At 48.4% G+C, this 12,866-nt stretch overlaps 1 protein-coding gene across 1 annotated transcript in view; it reads left to right on the forward strand.

Annotated features, from left to right (window-relative positions):
* Window positions 1-12,866, forward strand: part of LOC137427260 (autotaxin) — a 152,198-nt gene that overhangs the window by 79,505 nt on the left and 59,827 nt on the right. Inside the window, exons 17-18 of the mRNA XM_078777402.1 lie at window positions 1,420-1,492; window positions 2,608-2,695. Of these exons, the coding sequence (XP_078633528.1) occupies window positions 1,420-1,492; window positions 2,608-2,695 (161 nt within the window). The remainder of the gene's footprint in view (window positions 1-1,419; window positions 1,493-2,607; window positions 2,696-12,866) is intronic.

Here is a 12,866-nt window from a genome sequence, read left to right on the forward strand (position 1 = left end):
CATCTCCCACCCTCCCGCCCCTCTCCGCCCCCCCTCTCCGCCCCCGTCCCCCCCAATGCAAAGCAATTCTCATTTTCTATGTGTAAATCACGAAAGTGATCCCATACAACGAAATGAGGCCATTTGGCCCAACATTGCTGTGGTGCACTCTTGGGTTAATTTTTGGACAGCTTTAAACGTCAATTTTCTTGATGGTTTTACTAAAGTCTAAATAACCCGATCTTGACCAGGTGACCCAGCTTGGGTGGGGTACCCAACACTGCATGAGGGGAAAAACTACATAGGGGTTCCGGCAAATGTTGCGCATTGAAAACGTTCAAATCTTTTAAATGTAGTCACGTGTTTGTGAGTTTGTACAATACTCTTTCATGGCCAAACCGTAGCACCTGGAGGCCCCAACTTTTGAGTGTAGGTGCTTCAGAATCTGGGCAAGGTTTCAAGCTACCACACGTTGACCTTGATGTCCGATCTGAAGCCACCAAAGGCCGCTATACAGTATATATTTGGATGTGGGGTAAGACAGTGCCTCCGCCAGCCCGTAGGCAAAAGGCAACTACTGTAAGGCCAATAACTCCATAACTTTTCAATGCCCCAACACATCCTGAAACCACCACCGGGAAAAGCTCACCCAGCCGGGCAATGCCCGGTACACTCTCCCACCTACATCCCCCCATCCCTAACAGCAGCATCAGGTAGCCCCTCAAGTTTATCGGTAAAGAGGTGAGTTGAGTTCATTGGTTTTTTTTTTTGTACAAAATGTTACTGGACAAGTAGATCACCAAGATTGGACAGATAGTGAGATAGAGGGCTCGTAATGGGTTTCAGAATGTATCTATCTATAATTCCAGTAATCTCTGTGTGTGTGTGTGTGTGTGTGTGTGTGTGTGTGTGTGTGTGTGTGTATGCGACCGCTGTTTCTCGACAACTACCGGTCCGATATACTTGAAACTTGCCAGGTATATTGCTGGGGACCCGAGGATGTGCCTTTTCAAGGTTTTAAATTAATCGGACAAGTAGTTACCGAGCTATGGCGATTTCTTTACCAAACTCCGCAAGCCGTTCGCTTTGGACCAAACCATTGCATGTAAATAGAGGGGGGGGGGGGGGATTGTCACCGTACTCGCAAGCCGTTCGCTTTGGACCAAACCATTCCATGTAAATAGAGGGGGGGGGGGGGGGGGATTGTCACCGTACTCGCAAGCCGTTCGCTTTGGACCAAACCATTCCATGTAAATAGAGGGGGGGGGGGGGGGGATTGTCACCGTACTCGCAAGCCGTTCGCTTTGGACCAAACCATTTCATGTAAATAGAGGGGGGGGGATATAATTTTAGATATATATATAGTACGGGCATGCCCTAGTATTTCAAATTCCGGGGTACAGGTTATGACTTTTCGGTCCTGATGTGTGATGTTCTCAGGAAAAAGGAGGAAATTCCACTTCTGTTTCCTGGTGGAGACCATGGCTATGATAACAGCTTGAAGAGAATGCAGGTACACCTCGTCACGCTACATGTTCCAGCACCCCTTGTTGCCACTGCACTGATGGCAATTTTCAGTTGAGTGGCATAAATACTGACAGTGGAAAGGGAAAGTCAAGTCGGATCTGATGATGGAAGGACATATACATTATACATATAGAAAAGCAGGATTTTAAACATAACAGATTGGCATGTGACAAGACTTGAGAGGGGAGGTGAAGGAGGTGGCCATGACTGGTTGTAAGACAGTTCCACAGGCAGGTAAAACCAGAGCAAGCATTGGAGGTGAGCTGTTAATCTGGATTCCTGTAGACATGCAAGTAATGCTTTGGACAATGAGCAATAAATGTTGGACACTAAATGTGGATGGAGCAGATTATTACCTCCATTACCGAAGGTGGACGGAGGTTTTGTTTTCACCCCTGTCTGTTTGTTTGTCTGTCTGTCTGTGAACAGGATATCTCAAAAGTTTGTGGACGGATTCAGACGAAATTGGTGGACAGGTTTGTTATGTGACGAGGACAAACTGTTTAGATTTTGGTGAAGATTCGAATCCGGATACTAGAATCTTAAAGTTATTCTTCACCATTGGGTGATCGGGCTAAAATCGATATATAGCAGGATATCTCAAAAGGTTGTGGACGGATTCGAACAAGCTTGGTGGACAGGTTGGGTGGGTGTGTGACAACGACGAAATGATTCGACTTTGATGAAGATTCGAATGGAGATCATGCTGCAATGATTTTTTAAAATTTTTAAGTGATTCTTCACCATTGAGTGATAGGGCCAAAAACTATATATAACATGATATTTCAAAGACGTGGACGAGTTATGACTAAACTTGGTGGATGAGTGGATTTGGCGACAAGAACAAGCTGATTCGATTTTGGTTCAGGTCCGAATCCAGATCTGGCCTATCTGTGGGATGCAAACCATAAACTGTTCAGTCTGGCGGAGGGATGCACGTTGTAGTTAAGTTTGCCGCACATTTCACACCAATTCACAGCTTATACACCATAGACAATGGAAAGGCATGTATTGTATCACTTCTTATTTCACTCATGATTGGCCATTGCCATGAAATTCTAATCAACATGAATGTCTCGCGACGTCTTTTCCTTACCCCAGGCTGTGTTTATTGGATATGGGCCGAGTTTCAAGTCCAAAACTCAGGTGCAGCCCTTTGAGAACATTGAGTTGTACAACCTCATGTGCGGTACGCTGTGGTAATATCATGCACTGTACGAAATCAAACTGTACACCATATAAAATCATACTGCACACTGTACCAAATCAAACTGTACACCATATAAAATCATACTGCACACTGTACCAAATCATACTGTACACTGTACCAAATCATGCTGCACACTGTGCCAGATCATACTGTACACTACACCGAAGCATACCACACACTGTATCAAATCATACTGCACACTGTATCAAATCATACTGCACAGTGTGCACACTATACCAAATCATACCGCACACTGTACCAAATCATACTGCACACTGTACCAAATCATACTGTACACTGTACCAAAGCATACTGTGCACTGCATAAAATCATACTGCACACTGTACCTAATCATACAGCACACTGTACAAAATCATACTGCACATGGTACAAAGTCATACAACCCACTGTTTCAAATCCTACTGTACACTGTATAAAATCATATTGTACACTGTATAAAATCATATTGTACACTGTATAAAATCATATTTTACACTGTATAAAATCAGATTGTACACTGTATAAAATCATAGTGTACACTGTATAAAATCATATTGTACACTGTATAAAATCTTATTGTACACTATCAAATCATTCTGCACACTGGATAAAATCATATTGTACACTATCAAATCATTCTGCACACTATCAAATCATACTGCACCGTGTGCACACTATACCAAATCATACTGCACACTGTATCAAATCATACTGTACACTGCACCAAATCATACTGTATGTCACATAAAATCATGTGGCACACTGTACCTAATCATACCGCACACTGTACAATCTCATACTGCACACAGTACAAATCCCTGGTGTTGGGCTAGCGGCTAGGGTGCCGGCTTAGGATCCTAGGATCCCGGGTTCGAACCTCGGTCGATCGCCGAATTAATGCCAGGGGGGTTGACTCAGCCTGTCATACCTTCCGAGGTCGGCTAATTGAGTACCAGTTCACTGGTAATTCCCTGCTTGTCGTTGAAGGCGGCAAAAATGGTTGGCGTCAGGAAGGGCATCCGGCCGTAAAACATTGCTTCAAAAAGGGGACCAAAAAACAACAACTACCACGGTCCCCGAAAAGGTCAACCCCCGCTTTGCGGGGAAAAATGGCCTCTAAACGGTGGTTTACACAGTACAAAGTCATACAACCCACAGTTTCAAATCATACTGTACACTGTATAAAATCATATTGTACACTGTATCAAATCATTCTGCACACTGTATCAAATCATACCGCATGCTGTATCAAATAATACTGCATGCTGTATCAAAGCATATGGCACACTGTATCAAATTATACTGCACACTGTATCAAATCATACTGTACACTGTATAAAATCATACTGCACACTGTATCAAATCATACTGCACACTACGAAATCATACTACAGACTGTACAATATCATACTACATGCACACTGTAGCAAATCATACGGTGCACTATCAAATCATACTGTACACTATCAAATCATACTGCACACTGTATCAAATCATACTGCACCCTGTACCAAAGCACACCGCACACTGTACAAAAGCACACTGCACACTACAAAATCATACTGCACACAGTACAAAGTCATACAACCCACTGTTTCAAATCATACTGCACACTACGAAATCATACTACAGACTGTACAATATCATACCACATGCACACTGTAGCAAATCATACGGTGCACTATCAAATCATACTGTACACTATCAAATCATACTGCACACTGTATCAAATCATACTGCACCCTGTACCAAAGCACACCGCACACTGTACAAAATCATACTGCACACAGTACAAAGTCATACAACCCACTGTTTCAAATCATACTGTACACTGCACCAAAGCATACTGTACACCGCATTAAATTATACTGCACACTGTACCTAATCATACAGTACACTGTACAAAATCATACTGCACACAGTACAAAGTCATACAACTCACTGTTTCAAATCATACTGTACACTATAAAATCATATTGTACACTGTATCAAATCATTCTGCACACTGTATCAAATCATACCACATTCTGTATCAAATAATACTGCACACTGTAGCAAATCATACTGCGCACCAGCAAATCATACTGTACACTATCAAATCATACTGTACACTGTATCAAATCATACTGCACCCTGTACCAAAGTACACCGCACACTCTACAAAATCATACTGCACACTGTACAAAATCATCCCGCAGACTATCAAATCATTATGTACACTGCATCAAATCATACTGCACTCTGTATCGAATCATACTGTACACTGTATCAAATCATACTGTACACTGTATCAAATCATATCATACATTGTATCAAATCATACCGCATGCTGTATCAAATCAGACTGTACACTGTATCAAATCATACCGCACACAGTATCGGATCATACCGCACACTGTACCCAATCATACTGCACACTGTATCGAAGCATACTGCACACTGTATCAAATCATACTGTACGCTGTACAAATCATAGTGCACACTGTACAAAATTATATTGTACACTGTATAAAATCATACTGTACACCATATCAAATCACACTGCACACTGCATCGGATCATACTGCACACTGTATCGGAGCACACTGCACACTGTATCGAATCACACTGCACACTGCATAAAATCATACTGTACACTGCATCAAATCATACTGCACACTGTATCGGATCATACTGCACACTGTAGCTAATCATACTGCACACGGTATCAAATCATACTGTACACTGTATCAAATCATATCATACATTGTATCAAATCATATCATACATTGTATCAAATCATACCGCATGCTGTATCAAATCAGACTGTACACTGTATCAAATCATACCGCATGCTGTATCAAATCATACTGTACACTGTATCAAATCATACTGCACACTGCACCGGATCATACTGCACACTGTATCGAATCATACTGCACACTGTACCGAAGCATACTGTACACTGCATAAATCATATTGCACACTGTACACAATCATAGTGGACACTGTATAAAATCAAGCTGTACACTGTATCAAATCAGACTGCACACCGTATCGGATCATACCGTACACTGTATCCAATCATACTGCACACTGTACCGAATCATACGGCACACTATCGAATCATACTGCACACTGTATGAAATCATAGTGAACTGTATAAAATCATACTGTCCACTGTATCAAATCATACTGCACACTGTATCTAATCATACTGCACACTGTATCAAAGCATACGGCACACTGTATCGAATCATACTGCACACTGTATAAAATCATATTGTACACGGTATAAAAGCATACTGTCCACTGTAGCAAATCAAACAGCACACTGTACCGGAGCACACTGCACACTGCATCCAATCATACTGCACACTGTATCTAAACATACTGCACACCGCAGCAAATCATACCGCACACTGTATCAAATCATACTGCACACTGTACCAAATCATACTGTACACTGTAGCAAAGCAGCTCACACACTGTACAAAATCATACCGCAGACTGTATCAAATCATACTGTACACTGTATCAAATCATACGACAGTCTTTCACCTTGCAGTTCACAGTAATTATCTGTTTGCAAACTTCGATAAGTCTTGAATCTCACTCCGACTCACTGCATAGTTAATCAATTCCGATCATAAGTTATATCTCGCTGAACATCTAGAAAACATTATCCTTTGAGATATCCTTCGGTAAAATGCTCAACATATCTTGTGAAAAACCAATTTTGTGAGAGGTGATTTGCAACATCTTTATTGCAAGCTGGTACTCATCCTTTACTCTTCCTACATCACTTTATTGTGGCATTGTATGAAGGGCAGTCTGTATATCGTATCATGCATGCAAGGATTGATGGTAAATTGAGAAATGGATCGGTAGAGGGGCTGAAGAGGAGGAGGAGGGGGAGGAGAAGGGAAAGGAGGTTGGAGGGATGTGGAAATAAAAGGAATGGGGAAAGCCAGGATAGTATTGGTTGGGGGAAGAGTGTTTTGGGGGTTGCTTTTAATATCCAACAATTTTGTGCATGCAATACCTTATAAGATTATACTGTATATCGAAAAACCACAACCTTAGTACCTCTCCCTACTCACTCCGTAGGCCTCAACCATGTCCCTATTGACACCTCCACTCAGCCCCAGCTCTTTCTGACATCCTTTACTCTTCCTACATCTCCTTGCTGTCCTTTTCTTGCTCTTTTCCATACCTCTCCCTGCCCTTTTCTCATTGCTCTTCTTAAATTCTTCCGTGGGACAATGTCCAATGTTTTTCTATTATTCATATTATACCCCATATCATGTCTATTATGTGCCAACACATTGGCACTTACAGTGTATGTGTTAGAATCCTAAATGATAATGTGTTGCTATTTATGATACCATTGACCAGGGATATCTGGCTGTTACCTGCTAGAGGTAATGTCCCAATGACCCGCACATTCCCCTTTAACTTTTTCAGATTAATGTGATTGGTGCTGTTTTGAAATAAACCAATATAAACCAACTAGATTGTATCCGTAGAATACTTACAAATTTGTCATTTCATCGATCTCCACAATAGCCTGGTGTTGGCTTAGCGGTTAGGGTGCCGGCTTGGGATCCTAGGATCCTGGGTTCGAATCCCGGTCGATCGCTGAATTAACGCCAGGGGGGTTGACTCAGCCTGTCATCCTTCCGAGGTCGGCAAATTGAGTACCAGCTTGCTGGGATGAATGATCACGGTGTGTACCCCGGTTTAGAATAGGTACACCGTATCCCTGCGCATCGTAAGAGCGTGACCAAGGGTTGGCGTCAGGAAGGGCATCCGGCCATAAAAACATTGCCTCAAACAGGGAACCATGATTGTCATGGGGCCCGCAAGGCTAACCCCCGCTCTAGCGGGGAAAATGGCCTTAAAAACGATCATTCATCTATCTCCACAACGGATGTAAAGGTGTACAAATCATATTTTGAAAAATCTGCTGTGGAGTACATTCATAAACCTTTACAAAGTAGCTTTTATTCTCATTCTCGAGTATTTCATAACTACCTCGGCTGATAAAGACGCCAGACTAGATCATTAAAGTATAAATCGCCAGGTCGTTTCAACGGGCAATTGTACATCTTCTTCGCTTTTTCTTCCCAGCCGAGCAAGGCTGTGGCTATTACAATGATTCTAATTTTGCACGATTTTCGATGTATGCTCAATATGCGCTATATCAAATGGTCATGTAACATGTGGTAAAGTTTAAATTTCCTCTGTTGAACCGTTTTCGATGTACGTTCGATATTCGCTATATCAAATGGTCATGTATCATGTGGTAAAGTTTCAATTTCCTCCATTGAACGGTTTCCGATGGTCGCTCAATATGCGCTATATCAAATGGTCATGTATCATGTGGTAAAGTTTCAATTTCTTCCGTTGAATGTTTTTCGATGTATGCTCAATATGCGCTATATCAAATGGTCATGTAACATGTGGTAAAGTTTAAATTTCCTATGTTGAACCGTTTTCGATGTACGTTCGATATTTGCTATATCAAATGGTCATGTATCATGTGGTAAAGTTTCAATTTCCTCCATTGAACGGTTTCCGATGGTCGCTCAATATGCGCTATATCAAATGGTCATGTATCATGTGGTAAAGTTTCAATTTCTTCCGTTGCATTTTTTTTTCGATGTACGCTCAATATGCGCTATACCAAATGGTCATGTATCATGTGGTAAAGTTTCAATTTATTCCATTGAATGTTTTTCGATGTACGCTCAATGTGCGCTCTACCAAATGGTCATGTAACATGTGGTAAAGTTTAAATTTCCTCTGTTGAACCGTTTCGATGTACGTTCGATATTCGCTATATCAAATGGTCATGTATCATGTGGTAAAGTTTCAATTTCCTCCATTGAACGGTTTCCGATGGTCGCTCAATATGCGCTATATCAAATGGTCATGTATAATGTGGTAAAGTTTCAATTTCTTCCGTTGAATGTTTTTCGATGTATGCTCAATATGCGCTATATCAAATGGTCATGTATCATGTGGTAAAGTTTCAATTTCCTCCATTGAACGGTTTCCGATGGTCGCTCAATATGCGCTATATCAAATGGTCATGTATCATGTGGTAAAGTTTCAATTTCTTCTGTTGCATTTTTTTTCGATGTACGCTCAATATGCGCTATATCAAATGGTCATGTAACATGTGGTAAAGTTTCAATTTCTTCCGTTGAATGGTTTTCGATGTACGCTCAATATGCGCTATATCAAATGGTCATGTAACATGTGGTAAAATTTCAATTTCCTCTGTTGAATGGTTTTCGATGTACCCTCAATATGCGCTCTATCAAATGGTCATGCAACATAGAGTAAAGTAAAGTTCATGAACATGAGAAGAGGATGCTAATAGGTCTTTTTACGTAGCTAAAGTGTTCTCTGCCTTGCCATTTTTGATAATTTCTTCTGCCACGTGACTAATGCTTCCACTATCTTTTCATTCACATGTGAGGCATAGAAAAGAACTCTCTCACAATGCCTTGTGTGAGCGGAAACACAAAGTTTCATGGACCGTGTATAATATCAGTGTTGCTGGTTCGCACACCTACCAGTAGTAAAAATAAATATATTGTAGCGGTTCCCGCTGAATGTACACAATCGCCTTGCACCTGCCAGGATGCGGCCAGGGCGCGATCACCATGCCGGGCTCGTCCGGACGGGCCCAGACGCGCCTCTCCTGGGCATGCCCGGACTCGCTGTTCCCGGGCACGCCTGAACCTCCCGGGCACGCCCGGTCTCGTCTTTCCCGGGCATGCCCGCTCTCGCCTTTCCAGGGCTCGCCCAGAGCGCCCGGGCACGCCCAGCCTCGACTTGCCAGGCCGCGTCCAGGACGCCCGGGCATGTCCAGACTCGCCTTTCCAGGGCTCGCCCAGAGCGTCCGGGCATGCCCGCTCTCGCCTTTCCAGGGCTCGCCCAGAGCACTCGGGCACGCCCAGCCTCGACTTGCCAGGCCGCGTCCAGGACGCCCGGGCATGTCCAGACTCGCCTTTCCAGGACTCGCCCTTGACACCCGGGCATGCCCGGTCTCGGTTTTCCCGGGCACACGCCCCGGCATAAATGTGTATATATATTGCTGCCCGATGCACTTTCGGCAAGTCGGGAAACGGCCGGGCCGGCGTTCATTCCCAGCCATGAGCGCCGGCCACTCGGGCAACTTGCTTTTTATTCGGGACAAAGCGTCCGGGCGGCGTTTCCTTTGTGACACCGGCGCCCAACTGAGCGTCATACCCGCCTCCGAGCAGGACAGGCGGGACGCCGTTTGCGGCCCCTCTTTGGTCGCTGCTAATGGCTCGGCCATACGCACTTTCGGCCCGCGCGACGTCACCCTCTGCTTCGGCAGCCAGCGCTTTCAGTGGATCTTTGTGACCACCTGCGTCCCCATGGCTTTGCTGGGCGCCGACGTCCTCTGCGCGCACGGGCTGCTGGTCGACGTCAAACGACGTCGTCTTGTCAACGCCGAGACCTTCAGCTCCCTGGCGTGCACGATGAGCAGCTCCGCGCCGACCGAACTAGCATGCGCCCTCCCGACGGCGAACGAGTTCGCTCGCCTGCTCGCGGAATTCCCGGCCCTCACGCGGCCGACGTTTTCGGCCGTCGCAGTGCGGCATGGGATCGAGCACCACATACCCACTTCGGGCCCGCCGGTCTACGCCAGGGCCCGCCGCCTCGACCCGGCCAAGCTCGCCGTGGCAAAGGCCAAGTTCGACGCGTTGGAGCACCTCGGCATCGTGCGGCGCTCCAATAGCGCGTGGGCCTCACCACTGCACATCGTGCCAAAGCCGGGGGGCGGATGGCGCCCGTGTGGCGACTACCGCCGCCTCAACGACGCTACCACCCCCGACAGGTACCCGATCCCGCACATCCAGGACTTTTCCGCCCGTTTGGCGGGACGGGTCATATTTTCCAAAATTGACCTGATACGGGGATACCACCAGGTACCTGTCCGGGCGGCCGATGTCCCGAAGATGGCCGTCATCACGCCGTTCGGCCTGTTCGAATTTTTGAGGATGCCGTTTGGCCTCAAGAACGCGGCCCAGGCGTTCCAGCGCTTAATGGACGGCGTGCTGCGCGACCTGCCATTTCTTTTCGTCTATCTGGACGACATCCTCGTCGCCAGCACATCCCGCGCCGAGCACCTCCTCCACCTCCGAACACTGTTCGGTCGTCTCAGCGAGCACGGCTTAATTGTCAACTCGACCAAATGCCACTTCGGCACGACGACCGTTGACTTTTTGGGCCACCGCATCACCAAGACCGGGGCCGTGCCGCTGCCGACCAAGGTCGAGGCCATCACCACGTTCCCGCGTCCCCGTTCCATCAAGGCCCTACAAGAGTTCCTCGGCATGGTGAATTTTTATCACCGATTCGTGCCCCGTGCTGCTCAGCTCATGCGGCCCCTTTACGAGGCCCTCCGGGGCAAGCCGGCCAAGCATGACATCGTTTGGTCCGCGGCCATGGACGCGGCCTTCGCGAGCGCCAAACGGGCCCTCGCCGACGCAACGCTGCTGGCTCACCCGGTGCTCAACGCGCCCATCGCCTTCACTACGGACGCCTCCAACTACGCGGTGGGCGCCGTCCATGAACAATGGGTGGACGGGGTTTGGCAGCCACTCGCTTTTTTCAGCCGGCAACTCCGGCCGAATGAGTTAAAATACAGCACGTTCGACCGCGAGCTGCTCGGTCTATTCCTGGCCGTTCGCCATTTCCGACACCTCCTGGAGGGCCGCCCGTTCACGGCATTCGTCGACCACAAGCCGTTGGTCTACGCGATGGCCAAAGTCACGGAGCCGTGGTCGGCCCGCCAGCAGCGCCACCTCTCCGCCGTGTCGGAATTCACCACGGACATCCGGCACGTCGCCGGCAAAGACAACGCCGTGGCCGACTGTCTTTCTCGGGCCAGCGCGAACGCGGTCCACCTCGGCGTGGACTTCGCGCTCATGGCGGCCGACCAGACCACCGACACCTCGGTGCAGGCCCTCCGGGCGGCGGACACGGTCCTCCGCCTGGCCGACATCCCCTTCGCGGGCACCGTCCTGCTCTGCGACGTCTCCCAGGGCCAGCCTCGCCCCATCGTGCCCGTTTCCTGGCAGCGCCGCATCTTCGCCTCCATCCACGGCCTTTCTCACCCGGGCCGGAAAGCTTCTCAGAAGCTGGTGTTGGCGCGTTTCGTCTGGCACGGCCTTCGACGGAACGTCCGCGACTGGGCCAACGCCTGCACGGCCTGCCAGCGGGCCAAGGTCCACTGCCACACCCAGGCCCCGCTAGCACCTTTCACCGTGCCTGCACGGCGTTTCGACCACGTCCACGTGGACCTGGTGGGTCCCCTGCCCCCATCGCGGGGGTTCACCCACCTGCTCACCATGGTGGACAGGACCACCAGGTGGCCGGAGGCCGTGCCCCTCACCTCCACCACCACCGCCGACGTGGCGCAGGCGTTCATCGCCACCTGGGTCGCGCGCTGCGGCGCACCGGCGGACATCTCGTCCGACCGCGGCCCACAGTTCACGTCCGAACTTTGGGGCGAGATCGCCCGCTCATTGGGGGTCACGCTGCACCGCACCACGGCCTACCACCCCCAAGCCAACGGGTTGTGCGAGCGGTTTCACCGCTCCATGAAGGCCGCACTCATGGCCGGCCTTCAGGACGACGGTTGGACCGACCGGCTGCCGTGGGTCCTTTTGGGCCTCCGCACGGCCCCCAAGGAGGACCTCCGGGCATCCACCGCCGAGCTCGTCTACGGCCAGCCGCTCCGCGTCCCGGGCGAGTTCGTGCCCGACGCTACCAGTCCCTGGTCCGCCGCACACCAGCGCTCAGACCTCCAGGAGGCCGCCTGACGATTTGCCCCCGTGCCAACGTCCCGCCACGGTGGCCCCCAGTCCTACGTCCCCCCAGCGCTTCGCGCAGCGGAGTCCGTCTTTGTGCGTCATGACGCGCACCGGGGGCCACTCCGGCCGCCGTACGACGGGCCCTTCTGGGTCCTGCGACGGGGCGACAAGTCCTTCGACGTCGGCGGCCGGTCGGACCGGATTTCTGTGGACCGCCTCAAACCGGCGCACGTGGACGTCGACCGACCACCACGGTTTGCCCTTCCTCCGAGGCGAGGCCGCCCCCCGTCCACAGTTCCCCCCGCTCA

This window comes from Myxine glutinosa, chromosome 5 (assembly GCF_964187855.1).
Source record: "Myxine glutinosa chromosome 5, kmMyxGlut1.1, whole genome shotgun sequence".
NCBI classification, from domain to species: domain Eukaryota; kingdom Metazoa; phylum Chordata; class Myxini; order Myxiniformes; family Myxinidae; genus Myxine; species Myxine glutinosa.